Source organism: Leguminivora glycinivorella, chromosome 7 (genome assembly GCF_023078275.1).
Source record: "Leguminivora glycinivorella isolate SPB_JAAS2020 chromosome 7, LegGlyc_1.1, whole genome shotgun sequence".
Lineage (NCBI taxonomy): Eukaryota > Metazoa > Arthropoda > Insecta > Lepidoptera > Tortricidae > Leguminivora > Leguminivora glycinivorella.
The window spans coordinates 2,292,564-2,320,069 of NC_062977.1; the positions used below are offsets into that span (position 1 = coordinate 2,292,564).

The 27,506-nt window shown below is 37.0% G+C and overlaps 1 protein-coding gene across 1 annotated transcript in view; it reads left to right on the plus strand.

Moving 5' to 3' along the window:
• LOC125227776 (disintegrin and metalloproteinase domain-containing protein 22) overlaps positions 1-27,506 on the plus strand; it is a 670,866-nt gene that overhangs the window by 558,005 nt on the left and 85,355 nt on the right. Inside the window, exon 8 of the mRNA XM_048132103.1 lies at positions 19,881-20,023. Within this exon, the coding sequence (XP_047988060.1) occupies positions 19,881-20,023 (143 nt within the window). The remainder of the gene's footprint in view (positions 1-19,880; positions 20,024-27,506) is intronic.

The following is a 27,506-nucleotide window of genomic DNA, read 5'->3' on the forward strand; positions in this document are numbered from 1 at the left end:
AACCTTGCCCGGATCCGCCCAGCTTTGTCATTGTCACTATGACAGATTGGACTCATTCCGTCCCGGACGAAGGTTCCCACCTAGATTTTAAGGTGATTTAGTCCACAATCCTTGCCAGAGATATATAGCCTTCAATGGCAGGAAAGTGATTTTGAATAGTCAAAGATATTCAGGCTGATTTATGGTGGAAAACGGTGTTTTGAGACGGTTAAGGAGTTTGGATTTGGGATAAAGGAGACGGAGGTGTTTTATGGTGTGTGCTTTTGAAGTTTTGACCATAATTTCAAACAGTACATGCTGGCATTGAGCCAAGTATCTAAGAAGTTTATGAAGCAAGGTACAAATATAAGGGCAATATGTTTTGTTAAAGAAGAATGTGAATGTTAGGAAAACAAAGTTTCGTCTTTAGGCAGAAACAAAATCTGTATTAAATAAACATTTTTACCACATTTTAAATCATAATATTCATAGCGCAAAACTTGCATTAACCACAGCAACCACATTCTTTTGTCTTTTGCTCAGTTACTCTAAAAGTATATACTTAGGTATGTCTCAAATTCTGCTCAGATCTATGGAAATACATTTTACTTCTAATCTTTTTTTTTCTTAATTTACTAACTTTTTCCGTTTAACGTTTTGTTTCTATAGCTATAAATTTGAATACATCAATAAAATTTTCGTATTAATACCTTGAGCTCGTTTGACCCATGCCATGAATCTATAGCTTTCTTTTCATTTCTATAGAGTATCGATTTATTTTACTTGTACAAGTACGCCGGGACTTGCGAGGTTAATTATTGCTTAATACTTGGTAAAACTAGTGCCTACGCCAAATGTTGGGATTAGTTCTCAAAGCGGACCTCAGGCTCCCATGAGCCGTGCTTATGCCGGGATAACGCAAGGAGGATATATACTTGGTAAGTACCTACACCTTGTGTTTCACATCGGGTGAAAATGCATTCGCCGCCGTCGTAAATAAGCCGCAGGTGTCCAGCCAAGACCGGTGTTTCCTAAATTACATCTACTATCTCTCGATTGCAGAGATAAATCATGAGAGTCTGGCGATATGAACGCAAACTTTGGAATTTTCGGGTGGTGAAAACATTTCAAAAACATGTTTGTTGATATCTTTGTCTTTGAACAAAAGTTTTATTAAGTATACATAATAGGTATCTAATTTATTTAATAGAAACTTCGGAGTGTCACCTGTACTGAAAAGTGCCGTACGATACAAGTGCGAAAAAAAGGGGAAGTTCGAAACGAGTGGCGATAAATTAAAACACGACCGAAGGGAGTGTTTTAAATCGACACGAGTTACGAATTTCCTTTCCGCACGTGTATCAAACCGGCATTTTTCAGTACATTTGACACTCCGAAGTTTCGACCTGTCATATAATGAACAACTTCTCGCACTAGTGCGTAAAAAAATACCATCTGTACTGAAAAAAAAAATTTAGAAATATGTATCTGCTTTGTAATTTATTACACCACGTAATTGTACTATTGTATTCTTTGCACTGACAAACACAAGACAAAAGTACTTTTTTTTTTTATTGTAAACTGGCCAGTTATTGACCTTAATCGCACCTGATGGAAAGTGACGACAAGGCCGAAGTTGTAGCTCACTGGTTCAGTAATAGTCTATCATATCAAAATGGAAACTAATCTGCTTTTAGCCACAACTTTGAAGTAAGTAAGCACATCATTTGTAAGTTCTGTAGTGGCCGCAATGTGGTAATTTCACAGTGGTAATTCCACTCCCTCCTCAAACTTGCTCGCAGTAAATTGATAACTTTGACAAGATTCAACTTCGCACACGAGTAACTTCAACAGCTATATCACGAGGGTCACAACAAGAGCCATTTTACGTGTCCACACATATTTATTAAGTTTTGAGACTTTCAAGTCGCCGCCCAGATTACCTAGCCAACGTAACAATCTCTTATACTTCATAAGCGTCTCTCCTATCGCTCTTTTTCGCTGTGACAGCTAGACTGCGTTTAGATCGCCACGTCACCATCATCATCCTCCTTACGTTATCCCGGCATTTGCCATGGCTAATGGGAGCCTGGGGTCCGCTATGATAACTAATCCCAAGATTTGGCGTAAGCGTATACTGGTATACTGTAACCGTTCTTGTGAATTAAATTTACGAAAGCGCCTGCCATCTGTTCTTCCAAGCCGAAGGGTAACTAGGCCTTATTGGGATTAGTTCGGTTTCCTCACGATGTTTTCCTTCACCAAAAAGCAACTGGCAAATATCTTATTTTGTTCATATGTTCCTAAAACCATTGTTACTAGGGTTCGAACCTCGGGACCTCCGGATCGCACGCTCTTACAGCTGGGCCACCACCAGCGTTTTTAGATCGCCACGTACCGTCAACAATTGTCACTTCGGCTAGGCTAGTGTGGAGAATGCATACCTAAGGACTGTCGACTTGTGCAGCCAAACTTTCGGCGTAGCATAGTGTTATACATATGCTACTTCAAGCTGTGCTTACATTTCAATTTAAACAAGAACTGGGTTCGTAATTAGCTAATTTCATAAGCTGAGCTGGATATAATGTCAGTCTAGGTAATATCTTGAAAACTTTTTTTTTAATTCACAAAAAACTTTTCACATTTTTACTTTTAATTTACCCACCTTTGCGGATGTATATAGTACTTCAAATTAATACGAGATGTTAATCATCTTCTTTCCAATAAAGTAAAAATTGTTTAAATCGGTTAACATTATAAAGAATAATCCCTGAAAAAACAACATACTATGGTCGCGCAAATTAGTTAGCGAATTCACCGAGAGATGGCGCTATACACAATAATGCTCATTAGTACCTATACTTTTGTCTTCTAGTCAAGTCGTTAGAGTTATGTGAAAACATGAGATTATTTTTACTGGGGAGTTTGAAAGTTTGTACGGAACCCTCGGTGGGCGAGTCCAACTCGCACTTGACCGGTTTTTTTAGTATGACGGCTCAAGGTTGATGTTCGTACGTTGTTCGTTCTAGGTAACAATGTTGTATGTACTCGTACCTTCTTCATAGATATTCAAGGTTGTATTTCAAAATCAATATCAGTGACCTTCGGAGTACCTAATGTCAAGTGTCATTAGAATTGTATTAGGTATTTTCCTATTTATTTGCATTTCTGTAACAGTGTAATCCCTGCTATCCCTTAATTGATCATCTACTTAGAAAACACTTTCACAGATGTGTTTTCGTTTTCCTATCATAGATGTGTTTGATTCCTTTATTTTTACCATGCTGCACCGAAATTTTTGGAAACGTTACGATGTCTGATCATTACAAATTCATTGGATTCGCTTCTCTAATGAAGATATGTGTTTATATCCCGTTCTAATCTACAAGGTAGGTAACAATTTAATACTCTCAACTACTCTCTGGTTCGGGTTCAAGCGACTGCAATATTGTCTTCTGTTTTTACCGTTCCATTGGAAGTACATAAATTGCCGCAGTTAAAGAAACTGCAGTCGATTTGTTAGGACTCCGACCGACCGTTATGTATGGGTGGTTTGAATTTTTATTGAATTCGCTCTCTTTAACTTTGTTCTTGTGGAAAATGAATAATGTATTAAATGCCTTTTATTGGTTATCTTGTTATGGTTATGTGAGTGTTCGTTATTATTGGCCTTCTAAAAAGTATAATGAAATCATTTATTGCGGATAGTGTTCAAAGACTCAAAAGCGATCAAAAGAATAAAATTCAAAGATGATCAACATCTTGGCTATGTAGCTTCCCCAACCATGATCAGTCAAAACTCAGTAAAATTAAGTTGTATGCTTCAACTCGCAGATTATGTTAGTGAAGTGATGACTCTAATGTTTTATTAAATTATGCAAGATGTGAGTCGTATTTTAATTTGTTTGGATACTTTTGTCAGTTAATGTGGAAATCAAATCGGCTTCAGAACTATACTATTATAAATTCAATCAAAAGTGAACCCTGTAAGTCTTTAAATAAAATCTGGTTTTGGCTGCTGAGTTGAAGCAATTCGTATTGTTTACAAAACAGAAGCGAGTTCAGGACTTTACAAGGCCAGCACAGGGTTCTTCAATAACGAACAGTTTTTTTATGAATCTCGAGGTCAATTTACAGTAGTCCTCTCGAGGGTTAGACTGGCCGGCACTAGCGCTAGCAAAGATAACGTTTCGTCGCCATGGAACAGCAAATGCTACGATTCCGTATTTTCGCGAGTCTGTAATTTAGGAACGAACTGCTGGAACTGATGAGTAGGTATGCTATTAAGCATGGCCGGTTTGAAATTAAACGCTCTCTTTAAAGCACTTTGAAGAGGGAATTTGTTAGAACTTCGTAGAAACTCGTTAACCGTGCTTGTACAGGGTCAATAGCACCTGTACAACGCTAAAGTATTTGCTAGTTGCACGACTGGTGATGTCCTTATTTTATAAAATTTTCTATGTAAAATCAAACGGAGTGAAGTTTTGCATGCCCTTAGAAGCAGCAGCATTATTCGTTCGTTTGTGTCTTGTTTTGTATTTTGTAGTTTCACAGTGCCTTGGTGTAAACTGTAATGATGTGTTACTTTTTGATTGAATAAATAAATAAATTATTAATTGTATTTGTGACAATCAGCACCATGCTCCACCAGCTCTTGTTTAGAACCTGTATTAGTTAGGTTTAATGAAGAGAAGTTTATTAAGAACAGAAACTTGAGTTATACGAAAACGATAAGAAACTTGTCCTAGCAGCTATATAAAGATATTATGAAAAGTTGGGAGTTGCTCCCCTCGAAATTTACGTCAATTTTTTTGGCGATACCACTTCTTAAATATATAATGGGTTCTAAATACCAATCCAGCCAAGAAATCTCTTGCTCACATCACACCATTTTTATAGATAACTACACAATCGACTAATAAACTTCCATACGACTTGACACTAAAGTTAAATTACACCAGATCCATTTGTTAAACAATTCTAAATTCAATTCGAGTACAAATTCTCCCGACGAAATTATCTAATCGTCACATTTCATGATACGTCCACGATTTGAATGCAGAGCTAGTTCGCGAACACTAGTGGCTATAGTAATTGCGCTGTCAGCTGTGTCCATTCGCTGCACTTGCTTACACTGCATTCCAAGTTGCACGGACCCGGACTATAATGGAACGCGAAAATTTGAATTTTGCAATTAAAACTTAAGTGAGAACGATTGTGTTGTTTGGAATAAGTATTATATTCCATGCAGTCTAGCTGATAATATTCCATAGTGTTATACATAGTAAAAGTTATGTGTTTAATTTGTTCATGTTACTTTTTACATTAACGAGCAATAAAGAATACTTATGTTGCATTGTATTGTTGTACGTATATACATACATACATACAATCACACCTGTATCTCATAAATGGGTAGGCAGAACACATGAAACTACAAAATCTTCAATGCCACTCTTAGCAAATAAGGGGTTGAAAGAAAACGAAACTGTGACATTGCAGTGACAGGTTGCCACTTGCCAGCCTCTCGCCTACGCCACAATTTAACCCATATCCCATAGTCGCCTTCTACGACACCCATGGGAAGAAAGGGGGTGGTGAAATTCTTAACCCGTCACCACACAGGCTAGCAGGCATTGTTGTGTGCGACATAACATAATACCTTTCTGTAAATGTGTCATCTAAAGAATAGAATAGAAATATTTTTATTCGTAAGCACTTAACAACAATAACAATATAATACATATATACACAAAAAATAACGACACACAAACAAGTAATCATACATCCACACAAAAGACTAACAGAGAAAAGTGGCACGAAATGGTCTCATCTCATCATTTTTGATTAAATAATCTCAGTAACTTATCTCTCAACTCATCTCAATAACTACACATGCTAGTTAAGCACTAGCATGAAACCATGGTACCTGCTCGTATGTGTGTTAAGGAAAATGATACTTGCTTAAAAACATACTAACAGCGAGTGTAAACAGTTCATAAGCATGCTTATATTAAGCTTGATATTTAACAGCAGGTACCTTTACCAAATCCCTTTTAGCAAGCACGCTCTCTCAGCTATCTATATACGAAGTTACACAATATAGCAATAACAACTATCTACAGCAACCAGACTAGCACCTGAATTCGCCCGAACTTGCCCCGCGAAAATATTGTTCCACGTTACGTGTTTACTGGAATCACAGAAACTTGCATTGTTACTCAACTTGTCTCATTTTGGCCCGGTGCTGCGAGGAAGCAAGTAGATCGAGTACAGTTATTTGCAATATCACACAACCTGGTAATATATCATACTGGTAATATATCGAAAACAATAAATCGAAAATTCTTTAAATTAGACTTTTATATCACGTACTTAAACAACAATTGTATCATCATTACAAATACGTATTTGAATACTTACGAGTCTTATGAGCCACTGCACGTGGCCCGTGGGTAGCCACGAGATCCTGATGCGGATTAGAGACTTTACACATACCAATCGTGTATGTTACTAATATTGAACTTACAAAATATCGAATCCTGTTCACAATATGATATATAGATGGATTGATTTATCAACCTCAGAAGTCGTTGGTAGGAAACTTACACGACATCATTATTTTACTATTTGAGGACCACAGGGCTACCCTGCATAACTCGGGCATACGAATTGTTTTAAAAATGATCGTTTAGTTGCCCAAGTTATCTATTTCATGCGCACTTATTATTGTTAATTTCATCGACAGCGCAATAGCCGTTTTTAGGGTTCCGTACCTCAAAGAGGAAAAACGGAACCCTTATTAGGGTTCCGTACCTCAAAGAGGAAAAACGGAACCCTTATAGGATCACTCGTGTGTCTGTCTGTCCCTCTGTTACAGCCGATTTCTCCGAAACTACTGGACCGATTTACTTGAAATTTGGTACACATATGTAAACCTGTGGCCCAAAGACGGACATGTAATTTAATTAAATGAAATTTAATCATAGGGGTCACTTTTGGGGGGGTAAACTTGAAAATTAAAAATCAAAGTTATTAAAACTATATTGTGTTATATATCAAATGAAAGAGCATTTTATGAGCATTTGAAATATATTTTTTTTTTAATTTTTAATTTTTGTACTTTAGGAGTAATTTAAGAAAATAGACAAAAAATGACCATTCCCCCCCCCTTATCTCCGAAACTACTTAGCGTAAAATTTTCAAAAAAATACACGAGATAGCCCTCTATCTGTAGATTACAGGAAAACCTATTAGAAATCTACAGTCAAGCGTAAGTCGGACTTACGAGAAAAAAACTCAAATTAAGATTTTCACTCACTGACGCTGCAAGCAGTTACTAAACGTCTTAAAATTTTGTAAGCGTGATGGACAGGTAGAAAGAAATTCATTTCTGTCTTTTTCTTTTTAGAAATTGTTCAATTTTTTTTTTCATTTGCCAAAATGACTTAAGTTCCTACTAAAAGGAGGCGCTTAAGACCGTTTGTAAGTGGACTGAGCAAAATTTTGTTCAAATCGGTCCAAAAAAAGGTCTCTGTTGACGAAAACATAGAATTTGTGGCAACGACAGCCCAAATCTGAAGTCCATTTTGCTCTATCTCTTATCATTTCCGAGATATAATATACGTAAAGTCTTGTAAGTGCGAAAAGTTAACTTTGCCATCACAGTCGTTCAGGCGCTCATGAGTTCTTTGTATGGAAAAGTCGAAAACCGACTCGCACTTGACCAATGTTCATAGAACGTGTTGTGGTTTTTTACGCGGGTCCGCGACTGACGACGTTCGAATGTTTTGTTCGGAAATGTTTGAGGGTGGTTTCTTTGAAACGTCGCCGGTGGCGGGTGGTTCGACGGGCGAAGGTCACACGCCGCACGTGACGGTCTGTATTCGTTTTGTACAATAGCAACGGACGGCGGGTGGCGTCTTGATATGGAAAATGACTGACTTCACTAAAGATAATGATGAACTCATTGAGGTAATACTAGAGAGGACACTGCGAGCAAAACGTTTGCGCTACAAACATAAGTCCATTGGACTTATGTTTCTGCCTGCACACAAATAAAATGTAAAAATGCCTTCCTGCGCAACAAGATGCTGTTTAAGCCATACGAGAAAATCGAATAAAACTGACGTGTCACATTTCATCGGTTAGTATACACGCTATGTTAATCGATCTTTATTTAAGTAATTATTTCAATGAAGGGACGCGCTCCTCAAACGCGAAGCTATCGCTGCCATTTTGTTGAACGAAATCATAGATTAATCGCATCATAATCGCACAGACTTGACATGTAGGTAATGAAGTATAGTAATTGTGATTATATTCTGTTTGTAATATATAAAAGAGAAATGTTAAATTTATTTCACGTTATACTTATGAATACTACACAGTTCTAACACGAGTTGTAATCGATATTTTCATACAATAATAACCTATGATTTTCTTCAAGGGCAATTAAAGTAGGTATATGAAAAAAATCAATAATGTATTTTTGTTTCACTTAGTAGAATTTAAACATAGCACAATGTATGATAGTGCTAAAATTAAACTACTTACCCCCTTATTCATAAACGTTCACTAAAGTTATCAAGCCGATAAAGTTCGTTTGTCCCTTTCTATCACACCAATACGCCGAAAAGGGACAAACGAACTTTATCGGCTTGATAACTTTAGTGTGCGTTTATGAATAAGGGGTTAGTATTTTACAAAAAGTATAAAAAAGGCCTACACTAAGAGTGTCGCGTCTAGGTGGTCATTGGTCAAGTCTTACTCTATGACACGGTACCTCCCCACGCATGCGCCGCGCGCTGCCGGCCGGAGCACAGACTTTGTTTGGGGTGTAATTTCTAGTATGTTAGTACATAGTAATTCAATGGATGAATTGTACTTCTGTGATCTGTTTTCGATATACTTAATCGAATATATGATGTAAAATTTTCTTTACTACAATGAAAGTGTTTGAGTACCAAGTTAAAAATTTCACTTTCTTTTTGCCGGTTTCATACAAAAATATCGTTTGACTGTCTCTTTTTTGGGTAATATCAATATTTATATCTTCACAAAAGTAGACCTTAGGAAAATTGTTTTGAACTTCCTCAATATTTATATGGAAACGGATTAAGTCGCGTATAATCTTCTTCCTCTAAGGGCCACTTGCACCAACGAAAATGAAGGGTTAACCCGAGGGTTAACCCACCATTTTATATGGAATTTGACAGATGACAGCCCACTAACCCCGAGTTAAGTGGTTGGTGCAAGAGGGCCTAAGAATTACAATGTAAGTATTTTTGCATTAATTTTGATCAGAGCACAACACAACAGTTCAAAAATCAGTCTACCAGAGCTTCTGAGTTCCGTCGCCGACGACGGGTGACCAAGCGGTCTAGCACAACTTGCGCTCTCGCCCGCGCGTCAATACTTGAAGTCGCGCTTGATGTATGGACTCGCGCGCGACAACGCAAGTTGTGCTAAACCGCCAAGGGTCAGAAAACCCACGCACCCGCGACCGACAGAGTGTGGTACAGCGGCACATGCGGCTCACATCCAAACATTCCAAACGCCGCCGGGCGCGTGTGACGGGCCAGAGAAACCAGGGCCTTAGGGCTAGGTGATTATCACCGCGCCGCAGAGGACGCGCTGAGGGGGGGCGGTGCCTACAGCAGTTGTAGTTGTATGCATACCTAGCTCACGCACACAGACGCCTCCGCTGGCGCCGCCAGGGGCGGCTCACTCCGCTATCCTATCGCCGCGCTACAAGTATATCCTGGCGGCCGCGAGCTGTGGCCGCGAGTTCGCGGCTTACTCAGGGGTGGCGCACATTCTCACGGAATGCACATTCGCACTTTCTATTGTTACTTTACGTCGCGAGGTTTTTTAAGCGATGTCCGCGGGTGGAATGGCTAATAATACTAAATTAAATAGACATATTGAATAAAATAAATACCAAAAGATATTCTTATACAGATCTACTACTGATTAAGTCCCACGGAAAAGTTCAATAAGGCTTGTGATGTTGGAACCTTGAACAAAAATATATAAATACAGCGTATGTACCTAGAAAGTACTCAAGACTTGAATATAATAATATAACATTTAATGTGAGTATTAATTCGTTTGGATCCATTGGTAACCCTATCACCGGACGCCGCGCACGTGCGGCTCGTTTCTTTGTAAGAATGTTGTAGGTATTTAAAAAGGCGGCATTTCGGAAACATCAAAGCAGTGGGCCTTCTTTACTTGTGCTATTATATATTCTGTGGCGCCGCGCCGGTGTCCACGTGCGCTCTCTGCAGTGTGCGCTGCCGCTGCCACGAAACGTTTACCTACTCCGTGTAATACTGATAAAAGAAAGTATTGACATGAATTCACACGTTTCGGAAATGACTGTAGGTATTTTAAATATTTTAGCACTATATGTTTTTTGCCTCTTATTGCCTATTATACAATATAGGTATACATACCTACTATGGCAACTCTATCAAAGCGCAGAATATGCAGAAGCCACATGGTGGTCTGCGACAGAAACTCAATAGACATTTTCAGAGTTTTTAAAATAAGTACCTAAGTAGGTACGTGAAGTAACATGGTAAATTAAAAAAATATCATTAGATACTTATTGCGAAGGTGTAAACAATTTCCTTCGTTTTGCCACATATCAATAATTACCTATCTATATTAAATTCATTAATCCGTATACAACTATACATTACATTTTTACAATACGGTAATACTCACCCCATTATTCATAAACGTACACTAAGTTATCAAGCCGATAAAGTTCGGTTGTCCCTTTCCGACGTATTGGTGTGATAGAAAGGGATAAACGAACTTTATCGGCTGGATAACTTTAGTGTACGTTTATGAATAAAGGTGTTAAAATTTATAGCTACGAAATTTTACATAAAACACCTACTTTAAAATAAAATAAAAAATGTTGAATTTGGTTAACATTATAATAAACATTATAATAAAGCTGTGCTAATTAGTTCGCGAATTCGTCGAGAGGTGGCGCTAAACACAATTATGCTCATTAGAGAACCTATACTTCTAGCCTAGCCCAGTCTTTAGACTTATGTGAGTAACGTAAAAGTACCTAATAGTTTTGTAGGTACGGAACCCTCGGTGGGCGAGTCCGACTCGCACTTGGCCGGTTTTTAAAAAATAATGAAATAAGTATGCAAATGTCGCTTACCATCAGGCGACCTGTCAGCTCGTTTGCCTCCTATCCCATAAAAAAAATGTGTTCGAAAAAATATGATAGATTCCGCTACTGTATAAAGATTATACATATCATATATGAACTCAGTAAGTAATACTATTGCGCTTTAGTTTAGTAATAGGTACTGTTTTTAAAATTAAATTCTAGGATTTTTGCAGTTCTCGTTGCAAATATTCCTATACAGTTCTAATACAGTCGCACACATTTCTGACACAAACACGAAATACAATCTCTCTTAGATTGTTTTGTATACTTAACTATTACAATTTTGTTTGTCCAATTTCATTTCGCCTCGTCGATGGAAAAGCGTTGTTAGAATTTGTTTATTACACGAAATACACCTTAAACATCCGACCGGAAAACCTTTAACAAAATTATTTTCCCGCAGCTTTGAAATGTATTCAAATATAACGAGAAAAACTCTGCAATGTCCACTCAACGCACTTTATATAACTCTTCAATCAGCATAGCAATAAGCAGCGAAATAAATCTTAAACGTTTCGGGCGACGGGGAGACTCACAAATTTCAAATGCCTCAGAAAATCCTACGTATTTCACACGCCTTCCCTACACTCTGATCCATCTAAAGTCAACTCTAACATGGTGGAATAAGAGCCGGGTGAAGCGAAAACATATCTTTGGCAACATCCGCCAGAGGCGTTTTATACGAAATACAATATTAAGGGAATAATATTTCTTCATAAATCGTCGTAGGTGCACCGCACTCGCGCCGGGGTTAGAGGGTATAAAAGTAAATTCATATACGCTTACGGTCCATGGATGGCTAACGTTAGTGCCGTTAGGGAGCCAATGAAACTAAACCGGCATTGTATTAAAAATATGAATCATACCCGTCGCTTCAATGGGTCGTATAAAATAAATAATAGTTGCAGTGTTGCAGGCTATTTTTGTGTTGAGCGGCGGGATGAAAGCTGTATAAAATTTTTAAACATTTAACTTTTTCCTTTCTCTTTCCGTTTTATATTCATCTAAGCTTCTATTTTTAATTTAGTATGTACATATATGTAGTTATACAAAAAGACCCCGTTATAAGCGGTGATCTAATCGTAAATATAGCTCGTTCGCCTTTCTTGTAAGTATTTTTATCCAGCTTTAAGTAAAGAGGGGAAAGCACATTTTGTAAACACTATTTTCCTCGCTCAGTTTTCCGAGTTTAATGTTCTAAACACTCTGTTACCTACTCTACAGAACAAAATAAAATAATTTATGATACTTTAGAATCTCTATGAAAGTCAGGAATCACAATGAAAAGCACGTACTTAGTTAATTTAGGTACTTTGAAAACAAATTTACTGTTAAAACATTGTCTTCGAGTATATTTTAAAGTCCTACCTACAATTACAAGCACAACAAGATCGATTAAGACCCCGTGGCCGCTGTGTTCGACAGCCAATCTCAGCTGACGTCAACCGGCTGCCATTCCCGGCCGCCTATTAAAATCACTGTGAAGACGCTTCTGAACACTGTATTATGGTTATTTAAAACTGTATTATACACCTACTCATCGACCAAAAACGCTGTAAAAATCACAAAATGTCGGGATATGTTTGGTACAGTTTTATTTCGTAACATATAATTACTAATAGTTTTATACTTAATAGATTGGTGAAATTGGTCATTGGTTGAATAGGCATAAAATGAAGTCATAACTGGTTAATTTCTGTTATGTAGAAAATAAACGCATTTAGTATTTTTTGGCAATGTTGTCTGTAGGTATTGTGGAATGCACCCTTTATTTTGTCATGTCCTGAAAAGTAAATATTTGCATATCTCCATTCGAGATGTGTCGTTTTCATTATACTAGCATTTCCACATGGACTTAAGTCGACTTAGCATCTGTCCGTTCACGGTTGCGGTGACCGCTCTGTCTGCAACACAAACCAAACTGCTGCAGGCAATGCGAAACTTCTTGAATATGTACGTACATTGTACAGCTAAAAGTCCGAGCGGTTTTCAGAGGTCAGAGTTTACAGTTTGTGAAAGATTTTAAATAGTTTTAGCATTGACACGACTTGTGTATCTCGTGTGGACCGATATGTGATCGTTAAAACCTGACCAGAAATATATGACTATTGTCAAAGGACGCTCTTAAAGCTCGGCCACATATGCGCGTTTTGATAGCGTAGGCGGAGCGGTCGCGGAGCGTCAGCGGAGCGCAACGATAGCGGTGCGCCGGACGAACGCCGGCGGGAACTAACGAGCGCGGATTGCGAGCGGAATGCACGCGGATTGCGAGCGGAACGCCAGCATCATTGCGCTCTGCTAACGCTCCGCTGACGCTACGCTATCAAAACGCTATATGTGTGGCGGAGGCATTATTCTGATATAAATACCTATATGCGGTGACGGTTCAGTATCTTATGAAGAAAATATCTAGTTGTAATAAAAAAAAATCATTTATTTCAGATAAAAAATCCATATTATCATTATTATCACACATTTTACATATAAACAAACATTTAAACATAAAAATAAAAATTCCGCAATATGGCACGTAGTCATATATTTGTGGCTGAACAACTTTATATATGCATTTAAAAATCATAATCATAACAAAGACATAAACATGAATCAACGTTACGTTTCATAATATTCTGAAATTCTCATATTCAAGCGTGCGACGGATGAAATTTTTCGTTTTCGGCAGTACGACCTTAGAATCCCAGGGACAGACCAATCGTATTATTATAAGGATTTGATGGAGATTTTCTGTCATACAATATACAAAAAGACTTAGATACTCCTAGTTGGCTCTACTGAGCTACCCTACTGGGTGGCCATCGATCGGTGAGGACCGTTCCGTTTCATGCGTCACAGATATTAATGAGAGCCAAACAGCGCGGAAACTTTTATAGCGATATTCAATTTTTATTTCGACTAGCTTTGTTTTAAACTGCCACCTGTTGCTAGGAAAATGCGCTAAAATATATCGTACATTCATGAGATTATTACAAAAAGATTATTACACTAGATGCAGGTGCAGGTAAATTGTAGTTTCTTTTTGAACGATTTAAAGTAGTTGATAGACTTAGCTTTTTAATATTTTATATATACACATAAGTAGTTAATATTCGCGTAGGTACTTGAAGAAGTAAACATTGAAACCAGGTTTTTTCTACTACTACTACTACAACTAGAAATATATAACCACAAAATTAAAATTTTGAGAAAACCCCCGACCGCGACATAGTAGACCGATTTTCATGAAACATGGCTCAACAAGAACACTCCTGACTAACTCAGCTTTCAGAAAAAAAAACTAAATCTAAATCGGTTCATCCGTTCGGGAGCTATGATGCCATAGACAGACACACACACAGACAGACAGACAAACAGACAAGACAGACACACAGACAGACACGTCAAACTTATAACACCCCGTCGTTTTTGCGTCGGGGGTTAAAAAGAGAGATCCAAAGTCATAACCGTAGTTGGTATTGGTTTTGGTTTGTTTAATAAATTAAACGAATAATCAATAATAGAGCCTTATCAAGAAGTTACTCTCAGGGTGTAGGTTTCTCTCACTTGTAAGGTATTCCGTGTGGTGACGGGTTAAGAATTTCACCACCCCCTTTCTTCCCGTGGGTATCGTAGAAGGCGACTGTGGGATATGGGTTAAATTGTGGCGTAGGCGAGAGGCTGGCAACCTGTCACTGCAATGTCACAGTTTCGTTTTTCTGTCAACCCCTTATTTGCCAAGACAAGGCACTGAAACTTGGGCAGTTTCATGTGCTCTGCCTACCCTTTCATGGGATACAGGCGTGATTGTATGTATGTATGTTGTATGTATGTAAGGTATTATCGACGCTACTAATAATTCTAAAATATCATTCAAACATCCTTCATCCTACAGAGTGTAACAAAAATGGTGGTGATCCGTTTAAGGGCGTACTCAGTATCGTATTCTTATCAGGAAAAAGTAGAAGAAAAATTTTATTTCGCTAAAAAAATTTTCACTTTTGTATGAGCCGGGCCGCGCGAATCGGTCGAATCTCCATACAAAATTTTTTGCGAAAAAAAATTTTTATCCTACTTTATCCTGATGAGAATACGATACTGAATACGCCCTTAAACGGATCACCACCATTTTTGTTACAGCCTGTATATTGTACAGATACAATTTTAAATCTTACGACTACAAAGCAAAAATGCCTCTAACCGCCTGTTTGGAACACTCAAACAAAAAGCCGTGACCCGTACGGTGCAGCGGTGAGAAATATCCAATTTACCGCGTTTGCCCTCTAAATTGACGCCATTTTTTATTACGACCCGCCATGTTGCGCAGTGCTGCCACCGCAGCGGTTTTTTTAGAAAAAATCCTAGCGACCCGACATGGAATTAAATCCAGGCAGTGTCCGTCAGAAAATGTTGAATGTGTCCATAATCATTTTCAAAAACGTGCTTGCATTCCTTTGTTTACTTTTACTTATTTTAAGTACAAATATTAAATAGTTGTCTATTTTTAACCGACTTCAAAAAAGGAGGAGGTTCTCAATTCGACTGAATGTTTTTTTTTTTTATTTTTTTTTTGTATGTATGTTATTCGATATCTCCGAGAATCGTGGACCGATTTTCAAAATTTTTTTTTTGATCGAACCGGTATAACCCCGAGATGGTCCCATTGGCACAAAGTCAGGGTCTGATGATGGGATCCTGGAGAAATCGAGGGAACTCTTCAAATGTTATAGGCACATGTAATGTTTTTAGTCTATTTTTCAAAGGTACACCAGTATTTACGTCTGATGGTAATAATTTTATGTGGCTGAGCTGATGATGGAAGGTCAACTCCTCAATGGTTAGGAGTTAAAGGATAATTCTTTCACTACTGTACATGTATTCGGACTGATACATATAATATCACTAGGAACCACTAAAAATCAACAAATAAATAAACTTTTTAACAAAAAATAAAACCGCCTTCAAAAATAAGCGCGTTACAAAACACGGAGAAACTAAAAAGCCAAAAATAATAAACCTTTCAATTCAGATTTCTTATCGTATTGCAATAAGCTAAACATCCAAATTATAAACAAATCAATTATTTTTGGAGTCGGTACCAGCCTGTGTATGGTTGGGTGGGGCAAACAGGCAATAGCAAGGCGACGAACAGGTCTGGTACCGACTACAAAAATAATTGATTTGTTTATAATTTGGATGTTTAGCTTATTGCAATACGATAAGAAATCTGAATTGAAAGGTTTATTATTTTTGGCTTTTTAGTTTCTCCGTGTTTTGTAACGCGCTTATTTTTGAAGGCGGTTTTATTTTTTGTTATTAACAATACATTCAATTTCATAATACAACTAGCTGTCTGACCTACACATCAAAAAATGTATTCGCAACCTATTTAGAAACGTATTAAATTATTGACATAAGATGCTTTGATGCAAATATGTTATATGGTGTCGTGTGGTGACGGGTTAAGAATTTCACCACCCCCTTTCTTCCCGTGGGTGTCGTAGAAGTCGACTGTGGGATATGGGGTAAATTGTGGAGTAGGCGAGAGGCTGGCAACCTGTCACTGCAATGTCACAGTTTCGTTTTCTTTCAACCCCTTATTAGCCAAGAGTGGCACTGTAACTTTAGCAGTTTCATGTGCTCTGCCTACCCCTTTATGGGAAACAGGCGTGATTGTATGTATATATGTATGTATGTTGTATAAATTATTTCCTTTACATCTACAGACCTTGTTATCGTACAAAAAGCTCATCAATCTTTCTGTTCTCGTCAAAATTAAACGTGCATTTTCACATAAATATTTTCCTCTACATTACACACATAAATACCTATCTACAGTTTCTCTTAACCTATAAAAGTACAGAGCTTACTTTGGGACAAAGTCGATTTGTAAAAGATTGTCCCAGATATTTATTATTATCCACATTCAAGTAACACAGCAGGACCACCTTTCCTAAACCCGTCATAATTGCACTCCTACATTCCTGTAAACTAAATTAAATCGGAGCTCAAGACATACTGGTTATCCCTGGCGTAACACCTCACTGAATGGGGACTCATCGGTTCTCAACTCACGTCTAAGACGTATTTTATTGCATCATTAAGCCTGAACATGTCGCGTTCGGTCCATCAATGTAGCCAATCGAACACCCGTGTTGCCTTTTCGGGTTTAAAGAATTGTGAGACAGAACGTGGCACTTAGGTGCGCTGTAATTGGATGTGGTTGGACATGGATGGTTTGAGGAAACGTGTGTTCCTTATGTTTCCACTGAATCATACATACGTTCGTCTTGATTGATTACCTTTCTATAGTCACCTAACAAAAATCAATATACGGTTGTAAGGATATATGGATAAGCCGACGAATGACCCAACTGAAACAAAACTAAGAGATCACTGCGATACCGATGTGTTACCGATTTGTTCCTATTCAAATTGACATTCCAAAAACGTCATTTTTGACACTGACAGATTGCTACTTATTGACAATGAAGACCTTGTTCATTGTTCTCAATTTTCTGATTTGTAGTTTACTGAAATAATGTGTTTTGCTTATTATGATATGATCTAACAGTACCTCTAAGTGTCATTCAAAAACGTGACATAAAGTAAATTTTGCGATTTACGCCTCAGTTTTATTGAAGAGCGCTCCAAATGGAAGGTTTTGGAAACACAGCTAATCTAAACATTAAGTTTACTAAAAAGAAATAAAGATGATATTGACCATAGCTAAATACATTTCATAGAATCAACTTATATACTAACAATAAGTCCAATCAAACATAAATAGAGGGCACCCCGTAGTGACCTTATCGTAACAAATACGTTTGTAAATAAGAGAATAAGTGCGTCAATTTGTGTGTTTCGCAGACTGGAAGTAATGCGAACAGATTAACAGTAATGTGGCTTTTTGTATCGTCCAATAAAGCTCTTTAATATTAATTACTTATTTAATTCATTTGTTATGGTTGCTGATTTAACCTCGCCAGGGTCATGCTATTTTAAGTACAAAGAAAATAAAGACCCATTGTCCTGAAAATGGGATAGTGATTATGAACTTGACAGTTACAAAAAACAAGGTCTGATATTCTTTGGAACACTTCATTTTGTGAGCAGTATTCTGACTATTCCGTCCTAAAAATAGGACATTGGGTCTTACACGGATGCGACGGATAATGTTAATATAAAACGCCCAAAGCGATCTGATATTTTTGACTTCAATGAAAACGGTAGAAGCGAAAATAATATCTGCTGCACCCTCACAAAATGGTTACATTTGGTTGTACATAGATGTCGTTTTTCTAATACTTTTAGAATGTATTTTTGTGGCCTGTCTCTATAATATTATCTTATCTATGATTGAAACAGCCATCTACTAATTAACTACATTTCAAAGACAGGTCGTCTAAAAACGACTGGTAATCGATTTCAAGATCTATTCTTTAGTTTGTAAGGTTAATTTTGTTACTGATGCTTTACAAGAAACCCAATAATGATTTATTCGCCAACTCTGAACAGTTTTAATAGTTTTCGGGCGTTTTAAAATTAATGAGTGTGAAGTTTTGCAGTTTTGGCGCTACGCTAACCATTAGCGGTTCAAAATTACAAGTCTTTGGTTTAATTAAATCGTTAAAGCCATTACTTAAGGTGAATTATGCTTGAATCGATTTAAGGTTTACGTATGAAAATTACCAAAAGAAATATAACCTAACCACAAAATTAAATTTTTGAAAAAAACCCCGACCGCGACATAGTGGATTGATTTTCATGAAACATAGCTAAGAACATTCCCGACTAACTCAGATTTCAGACAAAAAAGCTAAATTTAATTCGGTTCATCCGTTCGGGAGCTACGATGCCATAGACAGACACACACACACACACACAGACAGACAGACAAACAGAGAGACAGACAGTTAGACAGACAGACAGACACGTCAAACTTATAACACCCCGTCGTTTTTGCGTCAGGGGTTAAAAATTACCACGAATCGTCTCACTTTTGTATTTATTATTTTTGAACCCCCGACGCAAAAACGACGGGGTGTTATAAGTTTGACGTGTCTGTCTGTCTGTTTGTCTGTCTGTGTGTGTGTGTGTGTCTGTCTGTGGAATCGTAGCTCCCGAACGGATGAACCGATTTGGATTTAGTTTTTTTTGTCTGAGAGCTGAGTTAGTCGGGAGTATTCTTAGCCATGTTTCATGAAAATCGGTCCACCATGTCGCGGTCGGGGGTTTTTTCAAAATTTTAATATATTTTTCAATACTTATAATATAGGCGCAACATTAATACAAGTACCATTTGTTCAATATTTATTTCTTAAAAGCTTTCCTACAAGTAAAACTGGAAAACGTTGGCTTTATTTAATGTTAAAATGAATATTAGTTGGCAATTAACTAAATAACAGTATTAAGTTATTTAATCTGCGTTAGACATTTAACTAAGACCATTTAACATGATCCCAATTAGGACTCGAGTCCTTTCAAATTCAATTAAGCACCTTTCAAGCAGCTCTTTGTAAACATATTAAAAACCACTTTAGTATTTACTCATAGTTCAAACAATTTAAAATACATAAAATGTTTAATCCTATGTTTTCTAATCTGAAATTAAATGTTCATGTCTCACACATTATCTACTGTACCGTTTAAAATCTAGGGTTAGTTTCCACCCGTTAACACTTTTTTCGCCTTGTTCCAGCAGAAGCACCCCCATGTCATCTTTGAGGCGCGAACGAAGGCGAACAAGGGGTGCGCCAACAAGCTCGAATACCGCCCGAAGAGCCGCCGGACCAAGCACGTGTCCTTCGTGGAGACGCCCATGGCTGACGACCCTATAGCTGTCGTGTGAGTATACACACAGATGTCATATACACCATAGATCGAGCAAACGCATCTACTTAGCCTGTCAAATGCACTCAGTAAAATCCACTGAGTTGTCCGTCTTTAATCGCAGTTTGCAGCTTTCGGGCGTCAATTTTTGTAAGTTGAAGACAAAAACATTAAAAATGCCTCGTTACGTGATATTTAATGGCAACAACACAAAATTATGAAAACTCAAGGGCCTGAGACATATTTAAAGTCACAGGCAAGTAACAACTTCAGTACAAAATCTGACATGCTCGGCCCCTATACAAATAGATGAACTTGTTTCTTGTATCTAAATCTAGTTCTGTAAGTATACATCACCATTTTGGTATTTAATCGGCCACTGCTGAGGAAAGGGCTCTTTTCGTGTACATTACTCATTTTGGTCCTAGGTTCCCCGCAATTTTTCGGGTGTCGCGTCGTCCACCGAATAAGCCAACGATGCTTCGTACATCCGAAAGCGGTCAACAATCTGTTAATATTTTGGTTCACCTGATATCGCTCTGCCTGACGGTTCCACCCGATCCGTTAAAATGTTAGCCCACCTACCATCACTCTGCTTGAAAACATGTCCTCCTATTCGATTTTTCAACCTTGGTCGATAAGGATTTTCGTATAGATGTAAACAGCAAAGTTTAAAACATACGTAACATATCCCCTAAGACTTAAGCCTTTGCCACTCATTTTGAATCCCATTAAAAAATCATGCATGAGCGCCACAAGCAACTTTTAATACAATTTAACAATCCCGAACTTGTATCCGAAACTTCCACTCCAGCAAACAAACACTATATCAGAATAGTTTGTGAAAAAAACGCAAGAATAGCGCTGGAACGCGACTAGTTACGATATTAAATCACGGACTTGTCCGGGAACTTTGAATAATGCAGTGTAAGTTTGAGGCAAAAAGTCCGGTTTTATTCTGAGATGCCGTGAACGTTGTAAGTTTACTGCGGAGACTGTTTTCCCGTTAGATAGAGCATATACTCACGACACCGGGCGTAGTTGAGTAATAAATCACCAGTCTGCAGTGCATAATTTAGAATTTATAACTTATACTTTCCAGTTCACGATTTTCTTTTATCGGGTGACGACGCCAATATAAGCTAGATGCCCTATTCCTCTTTTTAAAACTACTACTCGTAATTTAAAGTAATATTCTCAATAAATATATAATAGCATCTACACATTACTTGCAATGCTGGAAGATTTTATTGACAAGCGTTTTCTTGAAACAATTATATTTGACATAATGTGTGAATAACACCGAAGAATCAGCGATTGATTTTTGTGTCAGTATTTAGAAGTAGATGGACTCCATTTCCTGCGGTGGTAACAAAGTACCATTTTAAAAATGATGATGGGTACCGTGACACAGTTTTAGAGATGTTGCGCTTATAATAAAGTACAGATGTAGTTCGAAAAGATTTGCCTTTGTATTTTTACGGAAACGTACGAACGTGTCATGCTATTTCAGTCAGTCTCACTCAGTACAAGATGTACTGACATTGACTGAACTAACATGACAAATACGAACGTTTCCGGAAAAATACGCAGAAAAACTCTTTAGCACAACATCTGTATGTAGGATTTAACCGAATGAGCAAGCGTCTTGGTGCCTCTCCTGCATACAGCAGAGCTGCCGTCCTAAGGTAAAAGGCAGCTATTCGACAAAAGCTAGTTTTGAGATAATCGCAAAAAACCTTCTTTTTTGAATTTCTACAAAACGGATTAACTTTTTTCATTATTTCTTTTTGTATATAGTAGGTATAAGTGTTTACTTATTTTAGACATTATTTGTGTGTTTGTACAGCGACTGGTTTTTTTTTAATTCGATAAAAGCCTTTTTGCATAGTATTAAGCTTCAAAAATGGTAGATATTACTAGTCAAGAAAGCGGTAAAACATGCTTTATACGGTGTTCTAATCTAGGATTTTCTCTTAAACTAGGCTATAACGCCGTATATAATCACATACTGTCTTATTGCTTAGCAACAATGCCCATCTAGCACTCGAGATTCTAAGTTAAAGGCAGTATCGTAGTTATTCGGCCTTTTTAATTAGTATCCTAGTGAGTTTTCCAGATTTTCGACTGTACTGCTAGTCTAAAAGAACGCATACTATCAAAAAAATCGTATATACGGCTTTATAGATTAGTATATTTGGAAGAAATTGGAACAAAATGCAAATACGTCGTTTAAAAACGTATGTATTAAAGAAACAAGAAAACGCCATTCTGTCCCTATTTACTTAAAAAACTAGATCTATCGATTCTTTTTGGATAGTGATAAATATAATATAATAAACTTTTACAGTACACAATAATACCTGCTCTTTTAAATCAGTCAGTAAGTAGTCAATTATTAGTATCTAATCGTCATTTTTCCTCACAGCCTAGATGATAAGAGTGCCGTCTATATACTAAACATACGTGTACTAATTCGGAGTTTTGTGGAAACTTTCTTACGTTGCTAATGGAAACAAGTTAGTAAGTAATGATAAAAAAGGTCAATTTGTTATTTTGCTTTGAAAAAAAGGTCAATTTTTATATCATATGTCATATGTCAATCTATCGCGTCACTTCTGAGAATTGGAGGCAAAATAAATTATAATTATGTAATTTTAATGCCAAGATGAGAGGTAGAACAACAACGGGTTTTAATTGTGACCAATCTATCTGCAAAGGATTTGGATGACTATGAAATTGGCCGCACAAGATGTGAGTTAGAAAGCAGTTTACACTACCTACTACCAAATGGTTTCGCATGAATTATACATACAGTTTAGAAGAATTTCATGGTCGCTCCAAAAACCTGGCTCTTTTCTATAAAAAAATTTAGAGAAAAAGATAATATAATTATTATGTGACGAACAGTTTGCAAACAAAAAACAATTTTACCAATTTCTATTAGAGATTGTGCGAATATGTAGTAATAGTTCAGTAAGCTAAAGAGCGTCATTCACTGCGGCTGGTTATATACATGAAACAAATATATCCAAAACGCATCCAAACTCAGGAATCTCCCGTCAAAACTTGAGCTCGGAAGTTAAACGACCAAGAGGTACCTCAACCTCTGATAGGGTTCAAATACCTACGATAAAATGATTTTTTGCCAAAAATTTGGGCAAAAAGTGGTTTGGCAAGCAATTTGTCCATTCGTTTTTTGTTTAAGGAAACTTACATTCCTAGATTTACAAGAAGGAATGCCTTCATAAGCAGGTTCTGCTTAAGTATATGAAAGTACAGGGATCAAATATTCTTCTGGTCCGATTAAGCTGCTTTTCACTACGCTCCCCAAGTACCGGTCTGGTATCAAGAGAATGATGTCGAGTTTGTTGCGAAAACATTAAATCCGTCGAACTACCCTGAAATGAATTAAGCTAAGAAACAGATAACATCGAGCAATTCAGAAATGACTGGATTAGTAACCATAAAAATCTTCAACAATGTTACAATACAAAAATTGCGATCCAAAAGTTTATAGAGAGTATCAAAATCAAAGTCAATCAAAATAATTAGTCATAAATTGAATTCGACTACAACAAAATAGTAATTTAATGGATTTTCTGGAAACAGTGGCAGATGACCCCGTAAGTTTATTATATAGGCCTAACTTTCACACGAACATGCCTATGCTTTTTGATACTAGTTATCAAAAATATGGTTATTTTCATATTCAATTTCCTATTATATTCATATTAATATTCCATGTTTGTAAAATAAAACATAGTTGAAAATGTAGACTACTGCCAATACTTCTCCTTCTTATTCCTCATACCCTTATCTCATTTTATGTGGGGTAGGTAGAACAGGTCTTCCTCTTTCATTCTCCTCTTTCGTCATCTCAACACTCATATCTTTCTCTCTAATATCCTATTTCACATAATCCATTCATCGTTGTTTGGATTTACCCCTCCTCTCTATATCAACATTCATCTCTAACGTTCTCATTCATTAATTGCAAATTATTTACTTGTTTTACTGTAAATTAAACCAAAAAGGATAACGTTAAATACTTAAACCGTGGAATATTAATATACCTCATATAGTGTTTGCTGCAAAAAAAACTATATACGAACAACTTTCCCACCGCAAACTACGCTAAAAAGACGTATTTGCTTTCGAGCAATAATATCTGAAAATCGAGTTAAATGTTTGTATCTCGAATAAAAATGACAATAGAAATGATGTAGGAAATGTAAACAATAGTTATTATTGTTAAAACGTATCAAAAATGCAATCATTCAGTATTTTTCCTAACTTCGTTTGGTTTCGATCAATATTTCGCGCGAAAAAAGCCAGCTGCGCTCTCGTACTGTCAGCCACAAGCTGCGCCGGTGCTCGCAGCTCGTCACTGATGGCTTTTCCATAGCATAAAGTATCTTTCGGCTGGCGGGTGGATTGACAAAGGTTGGGGCATATACTGTTTTATAGGCTAGTTTGCAGCACTTTCACTCATTTTAAAAGTTTTTTTACGTTTAATATGACACCCATACAAAATAAGAAGAACGTATAACACTTATTCGTTTTTATAGACTAATATTGTGTTGTAAAACAATCGAGCGATACTAGGCTTAAATGACGTATTTGACATTTTTTACAGAAAAAATGTATATACGCTTTTTTAGACTAGTATCAGTTTAAAAATTTATCAAAATCCTACGCTAAAACTACGTATAACGTCTTGTACGTATTTTTAGCCTAGTTTTTCACTTTTACGTACTTTTAGGCTAGTAATACTGGATAACATGTCAACCTAACCAGAGCGTAAAAAAACGTATATCTGCATATACGTTGATTTAGCTTAGTTTTGTTAAATAGCTGCTTTTTTGGCTAGGAAATCTTGGAAAATTAGTGCAAATACTGCCTTTTTAGAGAAATTTTCTCGGAAACTAGGCAACATATCGAAAAACGGAAAAAAGTGGTCGATGCAGCTTAACCTGTACATTACGAATATTACAATAAGTCAATTTCGGCAAAATGTCGAATAGCTGCCTTTTACCTTAGGACGGCAGAGAGTGTCGTGAGCCCGTGTTTCACTTTATGTTCTGTGTAATCTACGAGAGGTAATCTATGTTTTACTGCAAGTGTGTTGCAACATAAAGTGCAGTGCTCACGTTTCCAGGAAAAGCGAGCGCGATGCTCACGCGTATTCATACTTGGCTTCAACGTAACTATTAGATTTCTATAGACATTCTCTTTTTGCTCAAGTCGGAAGATAAAGTTGGGTATAGTGTTAAACATGAACAATGTAAAGTTATTGTAAAAATCACGACATATTATCATTTATCTTTGCGACATATAAGGGGCAAATAAAACTCAAACTATCAAAGATATTGCAAGTAATTAATAGACTGTCATACATTGTTTGTAATAAAAGAAATATATCAAGCCCTCGAATAAATATTTGTGAGTAACACTGGTAACACAAGTACCTACGTAATTAAAATTAGGTACCTTACTGGGATTCAACCCTCAAAAGGTAGTCATCACAGAACATCAATCTCGATATAGTTGTGTGATAGTCACCAGCAGCAACTAAGCTAAACACAGTTAAATATTTGCAAAACCAAAAATTCTTCATGTAAGCCGCTTCCAAAATTTTCCTGTCACCAACAATCAAACAAGCTATCCAATCATCATCAGCACTTGCACCATTTATGAAACAAGCAATTCGAGCGACTCATATCACCAATAAAACGTAAAGGAAAAGAAATCCGCATTCGCAATACAACCGGCAGGTCATTACGACTGAGCTCGGCCCAATCCGACACATTCTACAACACTCACACAACCTCCTATATCTACAAAACCATTTAGGCTAATAGCATTCTTACCAAGCATGAAGTAGAGGTGACTTTCCGCTACTAGGTTAAGTAAGATAAGTATTTTGGATAGGAATAAATTGTTATTCGCCATAAATCATCCGGTCGCACCCAATTTGTCGGCGTGAACTGATGAAAAGGCCTTAGAGGCCCAAGAACCTCAATATACAGAATTCGTTTCATTCCATAGTCAGATTTTCGGTGTTTAAACTGGTTGAGGTCGATATTAGCGGAGTTTGAAAGAGATAGGAGTTGGAAAACTTGAAGCAATCGAGAATCCTTATTAGAATCTTAATCAACACTTCGGAATTTGAAAGTCTACCTTATATCCGTTTTGAGGGAATATGAAATAGGTATTTGCAGTGTTGGTTTTGCTCACTAGATTGACTAGATAGTCAAAAATTGAAAGAACAATTTATTATTTTATTTTCCTTTCATTTTGCTCCTATGCCATATAATAAAATACATTGTGTTGAATCAAAAACGTGATGCATCATTCTATATATGTAGATACAATGTAGATCTATTTCACCGACCCACATAATATTACCAAGTATATTTCTTTCTTGATTTTTTTTAAGATCCGACCCTCATCTCTCAATCCGTAACTTGCACCAAAGTTCAGCGGTATTACTTACGTTAAATTTCTCCTTTTTAACCAATCCACGAACCGATCGCCGCGCAGGCAGATCGGCTCGTAACACCCAACCTCGTATCAGATGATTACATTATCCTGAAAGGATCCTTTCCAAGAACAAGATAAAGTTCGGATTCGGAATTTGAGAAAATTATATACGATGATCGGAGAGTGAGTCGGTTAGATAAGAAAGCGCTTTATCCTTCCCATTTCACTTTGATGCCCTCTGGGGACATTACAATGACGCCTTTGACGTAGAAACTGTCGTTCTAAGCTAATGATTTGATTTCGGAACGTTAATGAGAACCCGTCTTTTAGTAGGGTTCATTAAAAAAGATAATCGGAGAGAAGGTCGGGCGTGGTGTCCTTTAATAATGAGGGGCATTTACTTTTAGCCAGTGTAACAAAATTTCAGGGCGCGGTGGTAAATATCAGAATAAGGTAGGTACCTATTTGTTTACCCACTGAAAAACACTGCCACATAAAAAAGCAAAGGTAATATTCTTGATAAAAATGTTCATTTGGTACAATAGGCTGCCATTTACTGAAGACTACGCAAAACTTGTTTACCCAGGGAAAGCTTTCCAAATGGTTCATAAAATTATAGTCATGAACGAAGAAGTTTTCTGATCAAATCACCATAAAACAATATAAGTACATAATAACATCAAATCAATCAACCATTTCAAAACTAGATCTAGATTCCACAAGTCTATTTCTCGAAGCTACGAGTTACAATTTACAAATGGTTGTCAATGTCTGATATGACAAGTTATGAGAGAGAGAGAAGTTGGAATGACTTCCGCTTGTAACTTGTAACTTTCAGTTTTGAGAAATGGGCTCCTAGTCTTATAAAAGCACTTGAAATCACAAGCCAAAAGACTAAATCAAATACTGGAAACGCTGACTTACCCGTAGCTTCACATCGTGAGCAAATAGTCTAAAATTAGACTCAATTAGATCAGATTATCAAATGCCCTTTTGCCCTCGGCTGATCACG